General features: G+C 44.7%; 1 protein-coding gene across 14 annotated transcripts in view; it reads right to left on the reverse strand.

The window, feature by feature from the left end:
• The window catches only part of LOC146869506 (uncharacterized), a 146,781-nt gene that overhangs the window by 30,957 nt on the left and 90,605 nt on the right, over positions 1–25,219 (reverse strand). For 5 of the 14 annotated variants that reach the window (XR_014960816.1, XR_014960730.1, XR_014960781.1 and 2 more), the window contains one exon: positions 5,208–5,415. The exons of 4 other annotated variants lie outside the window; for them this stretch is intronic. Coding sequence is in view for 1 of the 10 variants with exons in the window: in XM_085602866.1 (XP_085458992.1) it covers positions 6,124–6,174 (51 nt within the window). In the remaining 9 variants the exon portion in view is untranslated. Of the gene's footprint in view, positions 1–5,207; positions 5,416–5,744; positions 6,021–6,123; positions 6,250–12,241; positions 12,310–12,488; positions 12,562–25,219 lie in introns of those variants that run through there. 5 more of the 14 variants (XR_014960807.1, XR_014960776.1, XR_014960746.1 and 2 more) reach the window with 4 other exon arrangements.

Here is a 25,219-nt window from a genome sequence, read left to right on the forward strand (position 1 = left end):
TGTTGGTGGGTATACTCTGTTTGTCCTGTGTTTAGCGCTATCTTTATATCTTACGGCATCTCCTGACCCACTTCTTCACATGATGTTTCCATGTAGGGGACTCTGGTTATCCCAACATGCCATGGCTCATGACACCTCTTCGCAACCCCAGGACAGCCGCAGAACACCGTTACAACGAAGCCCATGGGCAGACCAGGCGCGTGATTGAGAGGACGTTTGGACTCCTTAAAAGCAGATTCCGGTGCCTCCACAAGACCGGCGGCTCCCTCCCATATGCCCCGGTGAAGGTGTGCAAAATCTTCCTTGTGTGCTGCATGCTGCACAACATGGCAGTGGAGAAGGCCGTGCCACTCATCCTTGATCCGGATGATCAGGATCATCCACCCGTGGAGGATGAAGGGCTTGGGAACGAGGCAAGTGAGGATGAGGATGAGGAGGAGGACATCCGGAGTCAGCTTATCCGCAACTTGTCATCACAATGGTGAGTCCGTGTGTCTGAGTGTGCACGCTTTGAGCCTTGTGTGGCATGTGTTGCAATGTGTGTGTCCAGCTGACTGTGTGCTAAGTGACTTGGAGGTGTGTTCTGATGTGTCATTCAAGTGATGATGTCATTCCACACATTTTAGCTGGGACACTAAATTTTGTAAGAGCATGGTGAAAACATCATTCCTGTAGAGTACATGTCCATGTCTGCGGATAACCAGCTCTTCGCTGACTTGTTGTGTGTCTGTCCTCCCCAGGTTCTTGTGCCTGTCGTCTGCTCGTGTCATCGTTGCCCTCCTGCTATTCCTCATGAGTATTGCAACGTGTGCTGGATCAGAGTTACATGCACGGACATGGTGAAAAGTCATTTTGGGTAAGGAGTGCAGCAAGGCATTTTGTGGGTGGTACGTGTTTGGGATATGTGGGGACTGCTCCTGTGTATGTGGTGTTACCATGCATACATGTCGACTCACCATGGGGCACATGACGTGTAGCATGGCTCCCATGAATTGATAGTCACCCTTCCTGACAGTCATCTGAAATTGTTTGTGGATTCTGATGAAGGCATCAATGTGTGTATGACGTCCCTAGGAACATACGGGAGGCTAATCGTGGACATAGTGTGGGACATCCCCATATGAGGCTCAATGGGGAATTGCAGACTCTCCCCGTGTGCAGCAAGGGATGTTAGGCTCACCCCCTTCACTTGTGTGCCAGCTCAGTAGGATTTACCACATCTGTGTGTTGAAGGGGGTGTCCAGTGTACGTCACACATGGTCAGCCAAATGACCTGTGAGTCTGTTCCAATTGATGCATTTCCCTTAGTGTGAGCCTGAGTAATAAAGGTGTTCCTCACACTCCAAGGTGCCTCATCTCTGTCAATGCAGGTCTCTTGCCACTTTGCAAGCGGCATATCTGGCATAGTTGTGGAAGATTATGCATAGGAGTCCATGTGTAGTTTAGCAACATGCATGCAGTTGCTCATGGATTATGATCCATATTGTGCATGAAGTACATGGTCGTATATGTTTTTTGGTATGTTGGTCCACACAATGGGTCCCTAGGAACAAGTAAGATAGAAAAGGGAATGAATAAGGACCCAATCAGTGCTTATTTTCAGAGACTTATCCAGCCGGACAGTGGTCATAGATTTTACTGATATAGTAATTAAACAGCAATTTACAAAGAAAATTCTCAAAGTTGGACACAAGCCTGTGTCCCGTGCAGTTAAATAGGAAGAGAACATACACAACAAACAAGGTTCAGGCAAAAAAATGTTTGTTACAATTTTGGCAGAGAATGGAGAGTGGACTTAACAAACATTGCATAGGACACCCTTATGTATAGAACATAGTATCGTTAGGAACATATAGGGTGTGTACAAGTGTCGACGGCGTTTCGATCCTACACACGCAATATTAGGATCATCATCAGGACAACATTAATAAGGCCTGTACAATTAAACCTGAGTATCTAATTTGAAGAAGGGAGAGAAGGAAAAAGGGAAAAGGGAAACGTGATAAATATACATGATAAAATGCAGAAAGCAATTCATATACAGAAAAGTCTGACTAAACATACTGTAATTCTACTTGTGTCAAGGAACCGAATTAACTATTTCCGCTGTCGTGGAGCAAGAGTGAAAGTGAGTAAGGATAAAATTAGAAAATATAGTGAGTGAGACTAAAACGTAATGCGGGAATAATGACATAGGAAGGATGGTGCCAAAGGAGCATTGGCAGTTCTGTCATTGTGAAAATCATGCGAGTTAACATAGGTGGGTCAAGGTACCTAGAAAACATAGTGAGGTGACATCAAAATTGACTACCTCAAAACCACCTGGTTTTGCAAGGGGGGTCACCTGGGTTTTTGGCCCGTACTCGGCGGCCATCTAAGGAAACCTACCAAACCCACACATTTCTGAAAACTAGACACCCGGGGGCTTCCAGGGAGGTATGGCTTGCGTGGATCCCCCAACGTTTCCTTATCCAGAATCCCCTGCAAACCTCAATTTTAGCTGAAAAAAATAACTTTTTTCACACATTTTTGTGTGGGAAAGTTTTGGCATCACCGGGCTCACACAAATTTCCCACCACCCAGCATTCCCCCAGGTCTCCGCGGGTACTTGGGCCTCCCACACAAGTGAGGCACCATTTTTATCGGGAGACCTTGGGGAACGCTGTGTGGTGGGAAATTTGTGTGAGCCCGGTGATACCACAACTTTCCCACAGAAAAATGTGTGGAAAAAGGGGTTTTTTCAGCTAAAATTGAGGTTTGCAGGGTATTCTGGGTAAGGAAACGTTGGGGGATCCACGCAAACCATACCTCCCTGGAAGCCCCTGGGTGTCTAGTTTTCAGAAATGTGTGGGTTTGGTAGGTTTCCCTAGATGGCCGCTGAGCCCCTGACCAAAAACTCATGGGACCCTCCTTGCAAAACCAGGTTGGTTTGTGATAGGTAATTTTGATGTCACATCAATAGGTTTTGGGCCCTTCCCTGCCGCGGGTACTTGGCCCACCCATACAAGTGAGGTAGCATTTCTATTGGGATACTTGGAGAAATGCAGGGGGGTTGGAAGTTTGTTGTTACTTTCCACCGTGTGAAAATTTGGGCAAAATAATGCAAGGAAAATGTCACCGTCACATTTTGAGGTTTGCAGGACATTGTGGGTAAGATAACTTGTTGGGATCCACAAGAGAGACATTACCATGCACTCCCATGGGTGTTTAGTTTACGACAAAAACTACAGTTGTTAGGTTAATTTTAAATGAAATGTACAGCTTGGCAGAGACAAAACATACAAAGAATACTGCACAGCCATCTATTCCTCAAGCACACACATACTGGTTGGATTTGGCACGATGGCGAGTGATGGTTCAGTATATAAAATGTTATTAACAAGAGATTTCACAAAAATGAAATGCACGGTCAATAATTGAAAGGACAAAAAACTGAACCAATGACTCGCTGCTCGTGAGCTGTAAAGCCACGTCAAGGCACCAACCGCTTTCTAGGCCATTCACACACCTTTCATACATGATACACACAACACCGTTCACACCACCAGGCACAAAACCAACACATTACAACATTCACAAAAAGGGACAAGGTACACCCTGCTTGACAAAAACAGAATAGTTTTTTTTCTACACAACCATCTATTCCTGAAGCACACATACATACTGGTTGGATTTGGCACGAGGGTGAGCGATGGTTCAGTATATATACTTGTATTAACCAGAGATTTCACAAAAAAGAATTGCACTGTTAATAATTGAAAGTACGAGAAACTGAACCATTAACTCACAGCTCGTGAGCTTTAAAGCAACGACAAGGCACCAACCTCTTTACAGGCCATTCATACACCTTTCATACGTGTGACACATACAAAACCATTCACACCGCCAGCCGCGGGCCCAGCACATTACAAGACTCACACCAGCAGACAGCGCCATTCAAGGGCCCATCACTTTCACACGCTCACATTCCTGACACACCAACCACACCAGCTCACGGATTGCATGGAGTGGAGTTTGGCTAGCAGTGTGCGTAGTGACCAGCAGCTAGTCACTACTCACACACCACCAGCCAAGCACCAGCCCACTCACCGCCAGTCAAGCACCAGTCCACGCACACTGACAGCCAAGCGACAGTCCAAACACACCACCAGCCAAGCTCCAATCCACGCACACTGCCAGCCAAGCGCCAGCCCACTCACCGCCAGCCAAGCACCAGCCCACTCACAGCCAGCCAAGCACCAGTCCACGCACACTACCAGCCAAGCGCCAGTCCATGTACACCGCCAGCCAAGCGCCCATCCATGCACACTGCAAGCGAAGCGCCAGTCCACTCACTGCAAGCCAAGCGCCAGTCCACTCACGGCAAGCCAAGCACCAGTCCAAACACACCACCAGCCAAGCGCCAATCCACGCACACTGCCAGCCAAGCGCCAGCCCATTTACCGCTAGCCAAGCACCAATCCACGCAAACTGCCAGCCAAGCACCAGTCCACGCACACTGCCAGCCAAGCGCCAGTCCACTCACCGCCAGCCAAGCGCCAGTCCACACACACCGCCCGCCAAGCACCAGTCCACGTACACCGCCAGCCTACCGCCAGTCCACGCACACCGTCATGGATTTTTTTTTATACAAGAAAGAAAACACAAACCAATTGGAACTAGATACCAAACTATAACTACAAAAACAACAGCAGAAACGAAATACATCATTCTATTGCCAAACGTGAAACTGAACAACTATATCAAACCATACAGACAAGGCAGTACACTATTAGACTCACGGTTGCTCCCAAAAACTCTTTTTAGTGTGATACAATCTGAAACATGATGGAACACACAGCCCAGGATTAGAAGGACAATCGGCACAGTGCGTACGACTCTCCTTCCGCACACCTCTTCGCAAGCAGACTCTATATCTCTTACAGGGATTGGTTTTTTTGGGCATGGGAGGAATTAAATCAGGAAAATGGCGATCTTTCAATCTAATCAAAAATAACAGGGGAGTTACCCCAATGTGACACGCACAAAGGGACGGGGTATCGATATTCAGAAAAACACAAGTGTCCCTGTCAAAAAAGGCCTACGGGGTTGTCCTCAGCCAAGTGTCGAATGTTCCCTGACTCAATTAATTATCTCAGAAAAAGGGTTTGCCCTCCAACCTATACACTGTATCTTGTATATGCACTGAAAAAAGCCTTTTGAAAAGCTTATTCTTTAAAATCAAAATTATTTATTACATTTAAAAAGACAGAATGAATCATGTAAAATATCTCTCCCTCCCAAAATGGGTTACAATCTTTAATGGACACAATTAATCACAATTAAAATGAGTTATCATGAATAAAAAGTCGACGCAGCGTTTCGGTGATTTCTTAATTTTTCACCTTCTTCAGGACTAAAACAGTTTCATCAAATCTAAAAAAAGGAAAGATTTTTCTTAAAACAATTTTGTGACTCAAAAGTGCAATGTACAGTGCTGTAAATCATGGCTACAGTATTAGTCTGCATTAATGACATGCTTCTTCAGTTCTCACAGTGACCTCTTGTTTATGCACACTACCTTCAATCACTACTAGATGGAACAGAAACTTGGCAGTACAATGGTATTGTTATTGAAAACACATATTTTGTGCAAAATATAATATCCATTTTTATATTATACATATATTTATTTTCTTTCCTTTAGGATAATAATTCTTTCAGCATAATAGTTAAAACCACATACCTGATTTTAAAAAAAGAAATACAAAAAAAAGGAATAGACGTTTGAATAGACTATCCAAGGGGGATGACCCTCCAAATTAGTATTTTCTGCCTGCTGGTTATTCAGTCTATAATGCAAGGAGGTATCATTATTTAGTATATCCTCTGCTGTCATTATTATTTCTTAAACATTACAGGGACAATGTTGGCGTACCTTCTTATTAGTTGAGATCATATATTTTATCCACAAGAGCCACCGTAAATGTATTAGTTTGTCGAGAAGAGACCACTTTAAATCTTTTTAAGGACTGTTTTCTCTAAAGAAGCAATTTAAGGAAAAACATCATTCAATCACTGAGGTTTTTTTGCATGAAGTAGTAAATATAATCCATTTTCTAGCATTTGGTAACCACCGCTCACCGCAATGCTCAGGGACGTGTAAATCCTTTTCTTTTCTTCAATTCTTGTCATATAGTAAGGAAGTTACATCAGATAGGTCTAATTATTCTCAATTTTTCTTCACTTTCCACTTGGTTGTAATAGATCCTATATATAAAGGAACATGATACATTATCGCTTATGTATTCCTATATATTAACCGTTTATTATTACTTGATATAATCACAGTCGCTTACAGACATATTTTAGTATAGTCATGTTTCTCCAACTGGTTTACTTTTATATATTTAGATAATTTCTTTATCTATTATCAATATACGTAGGCACAAAAAAAAAAAGGGGCTATATTGTACTCAATGCTACTTGTTTTTCATTATTATTTATGTATTAGTACATCTTCCTCTCGAAAAAAGACTCGACTTTACATGTCGGTCGATCAAATAATTATTCGCACATCACTCTTTGATGTTAATGCTTATGAGTGTTCATGTGCTTGTTCTCTTCTATAATGGTATCCTAGCTGGAATGGCGACCAGTAAGTCGGCAGTAACACAGCCTAATTTTGACAAATTACTAAATTTAAATAATCATAGAGAACTCAGCTGTTGGGATACCAGCATCCTTAGAACAAGCAGGTTCTGTCTCAATGTTACGTCTTTCTAAGTAATCTACTGCTGAAGATAATGTCAAACTCAACAGTAAAAGCTTAAGCGAATCATTTAAAGTGCTCATTAGCGCTTACCTTTTAAAACAAAATCGGCCTCCCTGCTCTTGCGGACCCTTCGAAAATGGCATATCGAGGGTCTTTCATTTCCCATCTCTTTTATATCTGATTTTGCCGGATTTCCAATTACGTAATTACGTCAGTTCCTGTTTCGTCAAAATCGTCTACGTACCTAGTATCGCACCTTGTAACGATGGCGGCCATCTTGAAAGGTCGCATAGAGTAGGGGCTGCATGTTAATATTATCCTACAGATAAAGATTATCCTATTTCTATTTGAAATTAACATATTAGGAATTTTTATTTTATTTTTCAAACCGTTCACATCAATAGAACTATAAACTGATGGAATCGTGATAATTATTTCTCATATGTCTCGTAATAGCGGCCATATTAGTGGTATACACTAGATATTGTACGCTTAAAAGGTTTCTGGAAATAAACGGGAATTTCACTACCAAAAACACTGTAATTCCATATTAATCAAGCAATCAAAGCGCTATATATTCTTTATAAAAATCGTAGTATTGCTTTCCAATATATTGTTGTATAGAGCTTTATAAAAATAGTGGCTGCCATCAATATAGTAGTTAAGAATTACATAAAGCTTCATATTACAAAATAGAAGGCTGTGAGAGTATCATACGGCCAATACATAATGAAACATGTACCTCATTGTGTCTCAACTAGATGAAAAAGTGTTGCGCACGTGTAGATGAAAATTCCATATTCAGAATTAAGGAAGACAATAACAAAAACATGCACAATCTGACACAATCATATATGTTAAACAAATATACTACAGTAGTTTTTCCCAATCCTCTTTGTTATTCAATCCATTTTTGTATGTATTGAACCGTGACATAAAAAATTGCTCACGTTTTTTTCTTTTGGTCGTGATGTCGCAGCCACGTGTATTATATTGGATGATTTCTATACCGCGCCATCTCAGATCCTCTATTGAGTGATTCGCCTCTAACCAGTGATCTACTAATGGGGCTGTTTTTTTCTTGGTTCTAATCGCGGATTTATGTTCAGTAATCCTAGTACGTATTTCGCGTGAGGTCTCACCAATGTACGCTTTATTGCATGGACACACTATCATGTAAATTAAATTGCTGGTCCTGCAATTTATCAAATTTTTTATGTAGTGTTTGTTCCCATTGTGCATTACTGTGCTGCCTTTAATGATGTTACTGCAATTTTTACAGGAATTGCAAGGGTAAGTGCCAACAGGGAAAGGGACATTATTGATAGTGTTCTGTTTAGATGTCTTCTCTTCTCTATATGTATGTACTAACTTATTGCGGATCGTGCTATTTCTCCTAAATGAAAACATCGGTTTGGGTGGTTTGGTCTCATTTTTATCTTTTAGTAATGACCAGTTTCTATTAACAATATTTTTCACCTTATTTCTAATACTACTGAAATTTGTTACAAAAATTAGTGGTAGATCCTGTGGTTTTTCGCCTTGGTTCTCATCTGTGAACAATGAGTCTCTGTCAAAATATTTTGCTCTTTTGTAAGCTTTTCGGGTAAGTTTTTTTGGGTACCCTCTGTCTATCAATTTTTGTGTTAGAACATCCGCATGTCTGTTAAAATCATTAATATCAGTACAGTTACGGCGTATTCTTAGATATTGCCCGTAAGGGATATTGTCCTTCTGGCATATCGGATGATTGCTATGATAATGTAACATTGTATTACGATCGGTAGGTTTCGTAAACAACTCTACTTTTAATTTGCCATCAGTATGTTTTATTCTAATATCTAGGAAATCGCAATATGCTTTATTACTATTGGACGTGAATTTAAGATTAATATCTCCTAGGTTTATCCAAATTAGGAAGTCATTGAGGGATTCAATTGTACCGCTCCAAATAAAAAAGACATCATTGATGTAGCGGGACCAACAAGAAATATTTTCGTAAAATGGTGCCACTAAATTAAAAATATGCCTCTCTTTGAAATCAGCTACATACAAACAGGCCAGACTCGGAGCACAGGTGGCTCCCATGCTGGTACCTTTGACCTGTTTGTATAGCTCAGTTCCAAAAAGAAAAATATTATTTTTAAGAATAACTTCCACGCATTCCACTATAAATGCTGAGTGGGTCGAAAGATCATCATGTTCATTCTTTAAGAGGCCCTTCAGCATTTTAATAGTATCATTTTGTGGTATATTAGTATAAAGGGCCTCTATATCAAGAGTAACTAACCATTGGCTTTCTATATGGTATGGCAAACCTTCAATTTTTTTAATCATAGAGGTTGTATCCTTTATGTAAGCATTCTGATTGACCACTAATGGTTGTAAAAATTTATCAACATATTTGCTAAGTGGTTCGGTAAGGGAATCGATGCTGGAAACTATGGGTCTCATCGGATCTTTCAATCTAGCCACATCCTCCACCACTCCAACTCTAGGAACACTTGCCTGTTCCACAACAACAAGGCTCCCTATCACAGACTGCTGAAACTGAACCAATGTCAACTTTGACTTAGGAGTAGGGGTGGGCGGAATTTGCGAAATTGCCTTTCACAAAAGTTCGCGAAACGGCAAAAAATCTCTGCGGAGATTTCGGGCTGATTAGTGCTTCTTGTTGAGGTTTAATTTTTGTGACAGGAGCATCGTGCCAGAATGAATCCTTCCCTGCATGTTTATCCAAGAAGATTCCACCGTTTTGTCCAATACCTCTACTCGAGTCAACTGGAGTACTTTCTACTGGCTAATCATCAGTAAGTGCTACCTCGTTGGGTAAATGCACAGTCCGTTTCCTACACTACTGCTGCGTAAAGGGCCAGAAGAGTTGTCTTCAATGACCATGTGTGTCTGTAACTTTGACACCGCGCCAGTGGGCGCCGGGGTCCCTTGAGTAAGCTGTCCATCATTGTGGGGAAAGGGCGGGAAGACGTTGCACACCGCTAGTGTATGTGGGGCCAAACGGGCGGGGCTTCTAGGCCAGTTCACATGCCTCTTGTTTATGAAGGATCAGAGCAGGGACTCTGAGGCAGACAAGGAGAAGGAACCGGTTTGTCACAGGAAGTACATGAGGATTGCGCTCGAGATAATCAAGGATGCAAAGACCACCGGCAAGGATTACAGCTAACATTTGAGGGTGGAAATGGGGAGAACTGACATCTGCTTAACCACGCTCATGAATTCTACACAAGGATTGCGCGCGAGAAAATGAAGGATGCAAACACCACCGGCAACGATTACAGCTAACATTTCAGGGTGGAAATGGGGAGAACTGACATCTGCTTAACCACGCTCACGAATTCTACATGAGGATTGCGCTCGAGAAAATGAAGGATGAAAACACCACCGGCAAGGATTACAGCTAACATTTCAGGGTGGAAATGGGGAGAACTGACATCTGCTTAACCACGCTCACGAATTCTACACGAGGATTGCGCTCGAGAAAATGAAGGATGCAAACACCACCGGCAAGGATTACAGCTAACATTTCAGGGTGGAAATGGGGAGAACTGAAATCTGCTTAGCCACCACCACGCTCACAAATATTTTGGCAGATTAATGCGTTCCAGAATTTGAGCTTCAACTCGGGCACCTGCTTTATTTATATCTGTAAGTGCTTCCTGGTGAGGTCTAGTGACAGGAGCATCGTGCCAGAATGAATCCTGCCCTGCATATTTCCGTTCTGCCGCGGATCGCGGAAGTTTCGAAATTTTCGCGTTCCGCGCGGAACGCGAAAATTTCAACATTTCGCAATTTCTGCGAGCGGAACGGAAATTGTCGCCCACCGCTACTCGGGAGAACACTCCTTGTACACAACAAAAGCATTGAAAGTTGCTAAATTGAAGAGATGGATGGGCAACTTTTTGTACCAAATGTACGCCTTACGAATAGCAGTGTAAAGTTCCAACCTCTAATCTACTCTATCAACACCACACATGTGCTTATTGTAGTCTAAAATGCACACCGGTTTGCGTACCTCAGCAAACTGACCCCAAACAGCCACAGGTGAAGTACTCTGATCATGGATGGTAGTCAGCATGTACACATCCCTCCTGTCCACAAATTTCACAGCAAGTAGTTCATCACTACGCAAGGAACTGCACTGCCCCCTCTGAAGTTTTTTGGAAACAAGCTCTTTTGGATAACCTTTACGGTTAGAGCGGATTGTGCCACAAGCAAAAGTGTCCACTTTGAACAATTCCTTAAACAATTGCACAGCAGTGTAGAAGTTATCAAGGTACAAATGGTGACCTCTGTTAAACAGTCCTCTAGCAAGATCCTACACAATTTTCTCTGAAACTCCAAAAGTAGACAGACAACCAGGGGGGTCAATAGTGAAATCCCTACCAGTGTACACACGGAAATTAAAAACATATCCTGTCCTACTCTCAGACAACATATACAGCTTGATTCCATACCGTGCCCACTTGCTAGGGATGTACTGTCTAAAAACCAAACGGCCCTTGAACAGGACCAAAGACTCATCAATAGATATTTCTTTCCCAGGAGTATAGATCTCTGAAAATCGATCTACAAAGTGATCAAGTACAGGCCGAATCTTAAAAATACGGTCACAGTCAGGGTGATCTCGTGGCAATGCCAAAGTATTATCAACAAAATGCAGCATCCGAAGCAAAAGTAAATACCGATCACGGGTCATAATCGCAGGAAATATGGCCATTGCCATCAAGGCACTGGTAGACCAATATGAAGCCATGGACGGCTTCCTTATCAAGCCCATCAAAAAAGTCAAACCCAAAAACTTCTTCATCTCATCCAGATTTGTGGGAGTCCACCGGGTAGCTCTAGAGTGGGGCTTAAGTGTGGCACTGTGGTCCCTCAAAAACTGTTCAGCATACAAATTAGACTGCTCAACAATCTCAGCCAAAAATACATCATCCATAAACAAATGAAAGAACTGTATAGGCAAAAAATGTTCACAATCCACTCTACACCCTGCATCCACACTAAAGGCAGGCAACATCGGCTGCACCATGTTTGGATCAACCCAGAGTCCAGCACTTCCAGTAGGAAGCCTTGCAGCCTCAGCCTGCAATACCGATGTCTATTGCTGCACCATCGGCTCATCAGTGTCCCCCTCTAAAACAGGCACTTCATCCACACTGGGGTACCTTCATCCGCACTGAGAGTATATTCATCATCCGATGATTCCATGTGGAGAGAAAACTCACTGCCTGAATCTTCCCCTCCCTCCTCTCCCTCAGACGCACTGTCAGTCTCATAATCCTGCTCAGAGGAAGATTCAAGCAGCATACCAACAACCTGCTGAGCAGTAATTCTGCGGCTAGCCATAATCCTTACTAATAAAGGTAACTTGTCAAACAAGTCAACAACAAACACTTTAAAAATAAGCAATAAACAAAATGCCTCTTTATCACAAAGACCTATATACTCCAAAACGATACCACTCACTTGCCAGAAGCAGCGAGACTCACCACCACCTACTCTGCACAGACACAGTAAGGATCAACAATATCCCACTAAAAAAGAAAAAGAAAAGAAAATTACACATAAGACAATGCAAAACACATCGCAAAGAATTACATGCTCAAAACACTAACAAAATATGCTGCCATTACGAACCACTTACAAAAAAAATCATTCATGCATGACAATAACACTCATTTGGAGCAAATACAACAAAAAATGTATTTCTTACCAAAAAAAGTCAACTACGCAAAACTGCAGAACAACCACTGCCGAAAACGCAAACAGGAATCAAAAGCTTTACACTAGAATAAAAAGGAGAAATAAAACATTACAATCACATATACAAATAATGCACTAGTCCACAAACTAACCACCAGCCAAGCAAAGGGGGTAGGTGGGCCTAAAAGCATAAGGCCTATCTGCCCCCACAGGTAGCAGAAACAGCCCAAAAATTCACCCTCAAAGGGGGAGCAACCCTTGCCCAAGGGGTCACTCCCCAACACCAACATTTAAACAGCCCTGGTGTCTACTGGCTTCTGCCCCCCTAGGGCACAGATGGGCCTGAAAACATATGGCCGATTGGCCCCCAAAGGGGCAGAAACAACCACAATAAATACCCCATAAAGGGGAGCGACCCTTGCCCAAGGGGCCGCTCCCAACGACAAAAAAACAATCCCTGGTGGCCTAGTGGGCATACACTAAAATAAATTGTTTAATCTGCCCTTCCAAGGGGTCAGAAACAGCCAAAATAAATGCACCCCAGAGGGACGCGGCCCTTGCCGAAGGGGCCAAACCCCAAAAACATATTGCTCCCCCAAGGAGAGCGACCCTTGCCCAAGGGGCCACTTCCTAAAACAGATAGGACACACCATTTTTTTTTTAATTACACGGATCTGCCTCCCCAAGGGGGACAAACCCAGCTACACATTTTTCTCCCCAAAGGGGAGCGACCCTTGCCCAACGGGTCGCTCCCCAAAACAGATTGGGCATATAAAAAAATAAAATATAAACATACAGGCCCAGAGGGGCCACACACACCTTTTTTTAAAAAATTACACGGATCTGCCCCGCCCCAAGGGGGGCAGACCCAACTTCAAAATGTTCCCCCCATGGGGAGCGACCCTTGCCCAAGGGGCCGCTCCCCAAAACAGATTGGGCATTTTTTTTTTTTAAACAAGCAGGCCCAATGGGGCCACACACACCTTTTTTTTAAACAAAATTACACGGATCTGCCCGTAGACCCAACTTCTAAATATTCCCCCCAAGGGGAGCGACCCTTGCCCAAGGGGCCGCTCCCCGACACAAATTGGGCCACCAAACATCAAAACAAATGCATTCCTGCTGCACGATCGCGCCCCAGGCGCGATCGTGCAGCATGAATGCATTTTTCAAAAGACATCAGAGGAAAGGAAAACCCTTTCCTTTCCTCCGATGACTTTGTAAATACACTCCCCACGAGGCTGACTGACTGAATTATTTATTAAGCGCACTTATGCCGAGGCGTCTTGGCGCTGTGATGGAAGGGAAGAGGTGAGGCTAGATTAAGAATTGATGAACAGCCAGGTCTTCAAGGCCTTTCTGAACGGGATCATGTTAGTTCCCAATCGGAGTGCTGTTGTTAGGGTGTGCCAAAGTCTTGCTGCTTGAAACGAGAAGGCCCTGCCTCCCCATCGTGACCTCTTAAATTTTGATGGGCAGACTAGGCCCATGGTAGAGGATCTGAGTGTGCGAGAGGGGGCATAGGTAGGAAATAGGGATTTCATATCGTCAGCCCCTCCTCCATGTACAGCCTTATGCACTAGACATAAAGTCTTAAACTGGATCCTGTTACGAACAGGAAGCCAATGGAGTCTCCTCATGTAGGAAGATGTGGGATGATGCTTCGGGAGATCAAGCAGGACTCTGACAGCCGCATTTTGCAGGGATTGAAGCTTAGAGAGCTGACGCTCCCCAATCCCGGCATACAATGCATTGCAGTAGTCTATACGGGAGAGGACTAAGGCCCCCACTACTGTTTTCCGCAAGGTATACGGGATAAAAGGTAGGATCTTCCTGAGTATTTTAATCATGAGGAAACAGGCCGAGGTCACCTGATTGACTTGGAACGTCAGTGAGAGGTCTTTGTCCATCAGGAAACCTAGGTTCTTTACTTTGGGTGCGGGGACTGGACAAGTGCCCGCTTCAGATGGCCACCAAAGATGGTTCCAGATGGACGGCTTATGGCCAAATTCTATCACCTCCGTCTTCTCAGTGTTAAGTTTTAGGAAGTTCAGACTCATCCAACTCATCACTCTGGAGAGGCAGGTTCTAAATTTCTCCGCTGTAGCTTCAACACTTTGTGACAGGGACACTACTAATTGTGTGTCGTCGGCGTAAGAGACCAGATTTAACCCATGATCCTTTATTAATTTAGCTAGTGGGGTGACATAAAGATTAAACAATGTGGGGGATAATGCTGATCCCTGAGGAACACCACAAGGAAGAAAAAGTTCTTCGGATTGGAGACCATCCCAGTGGATCTGCTGATATCTGGACTCGAGAAAGGATTGGAGGAGCGCCAGAGCAGAATCCTTTATGCCTAGCTGGATCAATCTATCATGTAAAACTGCATGATTAACGGTGTCAAACGCCGCCGTAAGGTCGAGTAAGACAAGAGTGGCCCTGCCCCCACTGTCCATGGCTCTACGAATTTCCTCTGTAGCCATTATTAAGGCAGATTCAGTGGAGTGGCGTGGTCTGAAACCGTGTTGTGTGGTGTCCAAGGCGCTGTTAGTATCGATGAATTGCATTAGCTCCTGATTGATCACTTTTTCTAAGACTTTGACGGGCAGAGGAAGACAGGATATAGGGCGATAATGTTTGGTGACCTGGGGGTCAAGCGCAGGCTTCTTAAGAATCGGCCTTATACAAGCCTTTTTCCAGGTTGAAGGAAAGACACCTGAGCTAATGATCTCGTTTAGCAGGGGAGTCAGAGCTGCACTTATCACCGTAGGAGCCAGGTGGTAAATGCGAGGAGGGCAGGGATCTAGGGGAGAGCCAGATTTAATTTGGAGTAATATGTCACTGACCTGTTCCTCACTGAGAGGGGAGAATTGGGACAGGCTGTTGGGCGGTGTGGGAAGCTCCAAGGGCTGACCTATGTTATTCCCAGGAGCAGATTGTATCTCCTGGAGTTCCTTATAGACATCTTGGATCTTGCGTTGAAAGAAAAGGGCGAGATTATCAATGAATTTTTGATCAGGACAGAAAATAGAATCGTTGGGACTCCTAGAAAGCAATGTCACTATTTTGAAGAGTTCCTTCGAGGAACTATTAGCCTCTTGAATTTTGTTAGTAAAGTATGTAACTTTGGCTTGTTTTATTAAGGACTTGTACATATCCAGAGTATGATTATATTCCTTCTTTAATGCAGGACTGTAATCTGATCTCCAAAGACGTTCCTGCCGTCTACGTTTGATTTTGGCAAGTTTCAACTCTGGTGTGTACCAGGGTGAAGTGACTAGTCGTTTTTTTGGCTGAGTGAGTTTCACTGGGGCTAGTTTGTCAATTGCCTTACTAATCCAGGAGTCAAATTTAGTAGCCCCGCCATTGCTGTCCTTAGGGTGAGGAGTACCCTCTAGCAAGGCTTCAGCTAGTTCGATGCCTTGGATGTCCTTCCAAGGGCGGGTGTTGACCAGCCGAGGGCGGGATTTTCGTCCCGTTATAGATAGATGGAGGTTCACCTTAAAAAGGATTACTGCGGGGTCTGTCCAAGGGACCCGTTGAATATTTTTTACAGCAATCCTATCGTTATTGGTGAAAATTCCGTCTAAAGTGTGGCCTGCCAAGTGGGTGGGTTGTGTTATGATTTGGCAAAGTCCATATCCTGCCATGATGTCAATAAGATTGGAGGAGTCTGAATTGGTAAGGTCTTCTAGGTGAAAATTAAAGTCACCTAGGACTGTGAGTGTTGTGGTATCATAACACGACTCAAGAAAGGTCTGTAGGGATTTTGTAAAAGGGGCTCTTGCTCCAGGGGGTCGATAGACCAGTAGACCGGATAAAAGTTCCGCATTATTGAGTTTTATAATAAACGACATGGCTTCGGCCTCTAATGAGGATTCTTGTTTAAAAGAAACTTTGAGGTGGGAGCGATGGATAAGCGCAATACCCCCCCCGACCGATCCTGTCCGGTCTACTTGCGCCAGTGAGTATCCCGGGGGGACAGCATTGTTCCAATCTGGGGCAGAGGTGACCGATGACCAGGTTTCTGTAAGAAAAACCAAGTCGGAACTGGTGGCTGAGATGAGATCCTCCAGTTCATACTTATGTTTTGCCATTGACCTAGTGTTAAGGAGAATACAGTGCAACTCATTGGACGATTTTGCGATATTAACAGAGCTGACGTTCCTATCATAGGGAGCTTTTTGTTCAGAACATTGGGTGAGAGGGCTGAAGCCGGAGTGGTACAAAGGGGCGGAGATACCATAAGGCGCAGTAAAAGCCGTCTTTAGGCCGCACATTGAGCAGCAGTTGGGGCCTATTGTATCATGGTCGAGCAGCGGAGTCGGCCGCTGACACTTACCAGTGTTTAAGGCTAGTAGTTCATCCGGCTGATACCCAAGTCTGATACCGACCGTACGGCATTTGGCGCTGGCCGCGATCTTGGCGCGGACGGGCGCAGACGGGCTTGCCTTTGGCGCGCCTTCGGCGCGCCCGCTGCGCGGTCGCGTCATTGCGTGTTTTATAGTGTGCGACCCGGGAACTAGAGCGCTGACTCAATTCGGAAGGGCTTGCTCCGAAATGGGCTACGCGCTAAGCAGTGACGACACACAGATTCCCCTCGCTAAACACGTTAAAACACAATGCAAATTCGGTAAGAAACAATCAATAATTTTAAGATTTTAAAAAGGTAGTCTGAGCATCAAGATAAAACAGTCTCTCTCCCCCCTTCAATCAGGTGCGCGGTCGCGTCATTGCGTGTTTTATAGTGTGCGACCCGGGAACTAGAGCGCTGACTCAATTCGGAAGGGCTTGCTCCGAAATGGGCTACGCGCTAAGCAGTGACGACACACAGATTCCCCTCGCTAAACACGTTAAAACACAGTGCAAATTCGGTAAGAAACAATCAATAATTTTAAGATTTTAAAAAGGTAGTCTGAGCATCAAGATAAAACAGTCTCTCTCCCCCCTTCAATCAGGTGCGCGGTCGCGTCATTGCGTGTTTTATAGTGTGCGACCCGGGAACTAGAGCGCTGACTCAATTCAGAAGGGCTTGCTCCGAAATGGGCTACGCGCTAAGCAGTGACGACACACAGATTCCCCTCGCAAAACTCACCTCTTACTTTCCCAACGCGCTGGAAGCAAATGGCTTCCAGTGCGTTGGGAAACTAAGGGAAACCTCCAATGACATCAGCGTGCGTCGCACGCTGACTTCATTGATGACGTGGAGTGGAGGGAGGGGGGAGGCAGGGAAAGGGCTTCCCCTGCCTTCCCCGGTGCAGGAACAAAGATCGGTGTCCCACGGGGGGAGCGCCAGCGCTTCCTCCGTGGGTGGGTGTCACGACGGTTGGGAGCCGTCATGAGCAAACGCCCACTGTGTGCCATGACGGCTCCCAGCCGTCGTGAGCACCGAAGGGGTTAAACTTTTGGCCCCTGTTGGGGTGAAGCGGGGGAAGGGGACTACTGCCCTCTCCCTCTATATATATTTCTTTTAAATTCAGGACATGGGGACTGTGTCTGTGAGTCCTGGAATGACTGCAGCAACATTTCCTTCCAAGTTACGGATGGCTAATCCAAACCTTTCACTGTACACAGCAGTATATACAGGGGCAAATTTATCCAAGGGTTGTGTTGCTTTTGCGCCACGCAACAAGTCACAAAAGTGACGCAATCTTTACGTGCGATTTATCAAGGTACGAAAGGCCACCTTGCGTAGTCCTGAGTGGGTTGATAAATCTGGAGTAACACAACGTAAATAGCTGTGTTGCATGACTCTGCCCCAAGGTTGCGTTCCATGGATTGTGTGTGGTATTCCCATGCAACATACATGGATTTTGGTGATTTCCCAGACTTCCAAAGAATCACAAAGAGAGAGAGAGTACAGTGGAACTACTCCTAGTCCCCTTGAAATAGATGTTTTAAACAATGAAGGAGTTGTTCTCAACTAAAGAAAATAGCCAATACTACAAATGAAGTGAGAAGTAGAAATATTTTATCAAAGATCCCTCACTTACCAACCTAGTTGGTGACATGCTTCATCATAGGGTTCAGGACCAAGGGTGGCACGAGGGGTATGCACACACTAAGGTGCACCCATCTCTGTGTCACTATAGCACCACAAACTTACGGTTATCCTTTTAGCATTGTGTAAAAGGCAAGGGAAAATGGTTATCCTTTTAGCATTCTGTAGAAGGCAGGGGAAAATTTATGGCGCTATACTATTGAGCACCATGGATCCCGAACAGGGCAGACCATAGGGGTGTGAGGCGGGCGTACTGGCTTCATGAAGGTATGACTTTAGCCCCCAGATTGTTTGGGGCATTCCCAAATTTACCATCGGTTCTTTTCCGCCCACCTTGTGGGACACTACAGTGGGGTAATTTTTGCGGTGCTGTGCAAACACCGCCATGGTCATTACGATGCCTGTCTTTTGAGGCAGAGATCCCTCCACAAAAAGACAGGAGGAGATTTGGGCGGAGGGGTGGGGGGCTGCATGTGGGGGGTACCTATGGTACACACCTACATTGCCATGCACAAAGTGGCAGGTACTGCGCGGTGCCTGCCACATTGTGCATGGCAATGCACAACATGGCATTTTACCATTGCGGTGGGTGCTGCAGCCAGCTACACCTGCTGCAATGGTAAAATGCCCGATGCGACCGCCGCTGTGGCAGTCGCATAGTAATTGGGGTGGCGGGACCGTCGCATGGCAGGTGGGCGGTCCTGTTACCGCTAGGGTGGTGGCGGACATCCTAATTGGCCCCTATGTGTCTGAAAACTCCACCTTCCTCCTGGTTTACTTGAACTATCCGCTACCTTACACTCCTTTGCTTGGACACTGCCCGCACCTGGGACAATTCTTATCTCTGTGTCATTAGAACTGAAAACTTACTTCATGGCCACATAAAGTTCTTCTGAGTTATTTGACCATGTTCACCTCTGAGTATGGACTGATCTGGTTTTAAAATCACACATAAGATGCTAACAATGTTCACATTTCTCAGTTCCTTCAAAGGTATCACTACTTACAACATAAAAATTATGCCAACTGTCCTGCATTCCTGCAAGTTCATGATTCAGTTTTCATTGAAGTTGTTCAGAACGTACAGTGCAATTTACAACTCTTTTGTAACAGCTCAGATCTGATGGTATTTTCGTGTCATCAAACTCCATATATTTAATACATAAGATGGATTCCTATTATAAAGCAGTTTTACTGAACACAGAAAAGGAACATCTGGTCCAAGATGCAGCCTGGCAACTAAACACTTATTTCTATCAAATAAGTTGAATCTTCCCTTGATGGAAACCAGCTGCTGGATTTCCATTTCAGGCTCTGTCTGGGGAAGGGACCTTAGTTTTTTTCACTAAAATAAAGAAATTAAAACACACGGCAAGACCAGGTGGCAGTCCAGCAAAACAAGTTAAATTTACTTTGTTTGTGTATGAGAAATGTGTTGCTAAACTCTCCAAAGCTTGTCTTTTCCTGCAAATTCTGGAGGGAAAAGCAGCCCTTGGTGGCAGGACTGTGCTGTGCGGCTGCAGGAATAAACATGTCTGTGGTGTGTTTCTTTTCTGAGTGGTTGTTTCTACATTTTTAATAATACTGTTTTTGTTATTCCTGCAAGAAACGTTGGGGTTACAGCTGAGGCCACTGAGCCCACATGTCTTGAGGCTGCTTTTAGCAAAGTGCAGCCTGTCATCCCTTCCCACTGCCTTTCCCTATAAGAGCAGCTCATGGTCCTGCATTAGAGGGTCTTCCCTGAGGCATTCACTGTGGGTCACTGACAGCAGCAAAGCCTCTGACCAGTGTGCAGTCCAGAGGAGCCTAAATCTTCAAAGTTTGAGAGCAGAATGCACAATCCTGGAGGAAACAAAATCTTCAAAGTTTGAGGGCAGAATTCACAATACTGGAGGAAACTAAAGCGTCAAAGTTTGAGAGCAGAATTCACAATACTGGAGGAAACTAAATCTTCAAAGTTTGAGAGCAGAATCTACAATACTGGAGGAAACTAACACTTAAAGGTTTGAGAGCAGAATCTACAATACTGGAGGAAACTAAATCTTCAAAGTTTGAGAGCAGAATCTACAATACTGGAGGAAACTAAATCTTCAAAGTTTGAGAGCAGAATCTACAATACTGGAGGAAACTAAATCTTAAATGTTTGAGAGCAGAATCTACAATACTGAAGGAAACTAAATCTTTAATGTTTGAGAGCAGAATGCACAATACTGGAGGAAACTAAATCTGCAAAGTTTGAGAGCAGAATCTACAATATTGGAGGAAACTAAATCTTCAAAGTTTGAGAGCAGAATCTACAATACTGGAGGAAACTAAATCTTCTAAGTTTGATAATTGAGTACAAACTTCTGGATGAATCGTTGATGTCTAAGAGCAAAATGCACTGCACTGGACTAGAATCGATGCCTGAAAACAGAATACTCAGTAACACTGCTGTGTATTTTAAATCTCAGTTTCCTGAAGGTAAGTCTGATTTTGCTAATCAGAGTTTCTTAAATTTTTTGTTGGCATGATCCCTAATCCCTTTAATATCACCAGCTTGCCAGTATTTTAGCCCCCTCCGTCTATTCTCATCATCAAACTCTCATGACTTTTAAATCCTGGCTACAGACCCATAGGGTGGTCCCCTCAGAGTCCCAGATGGTCCAAGGGGTCCTTCGATATGTCCCACTTTTAATTAATTTATAACATAAGTAGCTAGAAACTACCTCAGCATCACTTTGTTACAAAGACTGAAGCATTCACATGGAAGATGCCTGCAGGGAGCTCGGTGGGGGGCAGCCTCTGGAAAAGTGCTGGCTCCAGGTTTCCTTTCCATGGGCAGCTTTGATCCTAGCTGGTGCCCGAAGCACCTTTGTTCCAGACTCCAGCAGAGAGGAGCCTTCACCCAAGCCCATGACAGGGCCTTCCCTGAGCATCAGTCAGAAGATACTGGTAACATGGATGTGAGTAGAAGAGTTGCATGGCTGCAAGGTACCAGGCCACCAGCTTACACACAGATCAGTGTCTTACAGCAGCAGAGCACCAAGACATGAGGGTACAAAGAGGACTAAAACTCTCAGGGGCTCATTACAAGCCCCTGTGCTGCTGGAGCATCACTTCTTTTGACGGAGCAGGTCATATCTATGAGGCGATGTAAATCCACCCGTTATGGCTTTACATGGTCTTATAGATATGGCGTAAGACAAAGCAGCACAAGTCACTGAGTTGAGTTACCCTGCCCTAGGTAGGTGTTTCATGGGCATTGAGGTGGGTGTTCCCACGCATCACCCATGGATTTTGAGGCTGCCTGAGATGCACGTAATCAAGTGGGGCAGCACCAATACCTTACGCCTCCCCAGAGCAGGCATAATGTTTTTGCCGTTTCCATTTGTGCTGCACTCTGCAGCACACATGGAAAGAGGAAAACACCTCCCAGGATTGTTTTTGTGCATGAAGGTGCCCCTTCCTGCACAAAAGCAATCTTGCCTGCAACAGGGGCAACCTTGCACCCTGGTGCAAGGGTGCCTACATTGGTGCAAGGCAGCAAATTGTGCGCCAGCGCAGGGAAGAAAAGAAAGGAATGCACCGTATTTCATAAATATGGTGCATTCCTGCACTTTCACAAGACCTCTGGCGCTGCCCTATACCACTTCTTCATAAACGAGGCCCATGATTGTTAAGCTACCCATCTACCAGCGCCCCAGGACAAATAGAGTACCAGACAACCCTATCATCAGAGCTCCAGAGCACGGGGAATCCAGAGTTCCCGGGTCATCGTAGCATCAGTGTATCACCAGGGCACTATGACACCAATATGGCAGAGCAGCAGGTGCCAGGGAACAAGGGCTGCATGGTAATATACCATTAGAGTACCAGGGCAACATGGCCCCAGAGAACCGACACAAGGGCACAACTGCATCAATGTGCTGTAGGAGCAGGGTACCAGGGCACAAGGGCAGCAGGGAACTATAACATAGAATCAGTTTGCCAGAGTATCAGGGCATCAAAGTATCTGACCACCAGAGTATCAATGCTTGAGATACCAGAGCACTATTGCAACAGAGAAGTAGCAGACAACCAGGGCACACAGGCGCTAGAACACCAAGGTACCAGCACACAAGGACGTCAGACAGCAGCAGTACCAGGTCACCAGAAGTCAAGAGTATTGGAATGTGACAGAGTATCAGACACCAGAGGATCAATGCTTGAGAAGGACACCAGAGATCCACAGTACTGGGTCACCACAAGATCAGAGTACCAGAATGTCAGAGTATCAGAGCACCAGAATACCAGGGCACAAGGGTGCCAGAAAACCACAGTGCCAGGTCACCAGAAAACAAGAGTATCAGAATGTCAGAGTATGAGAGCACCAGAGTACCGGGGCAGAAGGGCAGCAGAAACCCACAGTGCCAGGTCACCAGAAAACAAGAGTAACAGAATGTCAGAGTATGAGAGCACCAGAGTACCAGGGCACAAGGCGGCCAGAAAACCACAGTGCCATGTCACCAGAAAACAAGAGTATCAGAATGTCAGAGTATGAGAGCAACAGAGTACCGGGCCACAAGGGTGCCAGAAAACCACAGTGCCAGGTCACCACAAAGCAAGAGTATCAGAATGTCAGAGTATGAGAGCACCAGAGTACTGGGGCAGAAGGGCAGCAGAAAACCACAGTGCCAGGTCACCACAAAACTAGAGTAACAGAATGTCAGAGTGTCCGAGCACCGGAGTACCAGGACACAAAGGCATGAAGAGGTTTGGAAGTCCTTAGCCAAGAGGGTGGACCACAATTGAGCGCCTCCATTTCAATAGGGTACGTTATAGAGATGCATGTGCACTATGCTGTGGTGGCTGATGAAATTTGAAAGTGGTTGGGCGTAAATGTGCCGGATGAGTGCCCTGTCGCAAGCGAGTATAGCGAGAGAGCCTGACTATCATAAGGGGTGTTCTCTCCTGGGAACATTTTGAAAAATAGAGTGGGCAAATGATGCGTTTTAAAGCAAATTTGAGAAAGCAAAAAGGTTAATAAAGCAGTTGTGGAAGTATACTTCTGAAAACAATAAAGAGATTTCATATGATAACGTAGGAAGCTGCTTATACAGTATAACCTGAGAACTTCACTCCACAAGCGCCAAACACACTGACTCACCTGCAAGCACTGAATGTTGATTTACTTTTGCCTTCTCAATATTTTGACAACTATGTACCACCTTCACACCATTTGCACAGCATCATAATTGCAACTGGAAAAAGTGACCATTGCTCTGTTTGTTCAGTAGAGAGGACAAGGAATGGATTGTCCCAGTATTCTGAACACCTTTTTGAGCCACTGACAGGCACTGTGAAAAATGTGCACTGCCTTCAGTCTTTGCTCCAGAGATCTCAATGGGTGTCCATCAAAAATGCCTGAAGGCGACTCAGTTCAAAGTATGCGCCATGCTGAAGAAATATGCTGCACAATAAAATACAGAAATTCAACATCCTGGAAATAGTGAGCAATCCTAAGGAATGCAGGATTAAGTAAAGCATGTGAAATATAAACAGGAACTGAATTGCTGAAATGGAATATGTAACATTTTATATATTCATTGTTCAGAAATCGATCAGTATTATTTTCTAGTTGTGGATGAGTGGATGCATGCAAGCAGGTAGGTATGTATGTACATATGGAAGAGTGAACATGTGGATGGATGGGTGGGTGGCTGCATTCAGTTATGTATGTATGGACGAGTGATGATGTGGATGGATGGATGGGTGGGTGGGTGGATGCATGCATGCAGGTATGTATGTATGTATGTATGATGATGTGAATGGGTGGGTGGGTGGATGCATGTATGCAGGTATGTATGTATGTATGTATGTATGGACGAGTGATGATGTGGATGGATTGGATGCATGGATCCAGCTATATATGAATGTATGGACAAGTGATGATGTGGATTGTTGGGTGGATGCATGGATGCATGCATGGAGGTATGTCTGTATGGATGGATGGGTGGGTGGATGGATGGGTGGATGCATGCATGCAGGTATGTACGTATGTATGGACGAATGATGATGTGTATGGATGAGTGGGTGGGTGGATGCATGCATGTAGGTATGTATGTATGTATCTATGGACAAGTGATGATGTGGCTGGATGGGTGGGTGGGTTTTCTGTATGCTTGCAGGTATATATGTATGTATGGACGTGTGATGATGTGGATGGGTGGGTGGATACATGGATGCAGGTAGGTATGTATGGATCAGGGATGATGTGGATAAATGGGTGGGTGGGTGTGTGGGTGGATGCATGTATGCAGGTATGTATGTATGTGTGGACGAGTGATGATGTGGATGGGTGGGTGGGTGGATGCATGAATGCAGGTATGTATGTATGTATGGATGGATGCGTGATGATGTGGATGGGTGGGTGGGTGGATGCATGTATGCAGGTATGTATGTATATATGGACGAGTGATGATTTGGATGGATGGGTGGGTGGGTGGATGCATTCATGCAGGTATGTATGTATGTATGGACCAGTGATGATGCGGCTGGATGGGTGGGTGGGTGGGTGGGTGGGTGGATGCATGGATGTAGGTATGTAGGTATGTATGTATGTATGTATGGACCAGTGTTAATGTGGATGGGTGGATGCATGAATACAGGTATGTATGTTTGTATGGACAAGTGATGATGTGGCTGGATGGGTGGGTGGCTGGCTGGATGCATGCATACAGGTAAGTATGTATGTATGGACAAGTGATGATGTGGAT

Source organism: Triturus cristatus, chromosome 1_1 (assembly GCF_964204655.1).
Source record: "Triturus cristatus chromosome 1_1, aTriCri1.1, whole genome shotgun sequence".
NCBI lineage: Eukaryota > Metazoa > Chordata > Amphibia > Caudata > Salamandridae > Triturus > Triturus cristatus.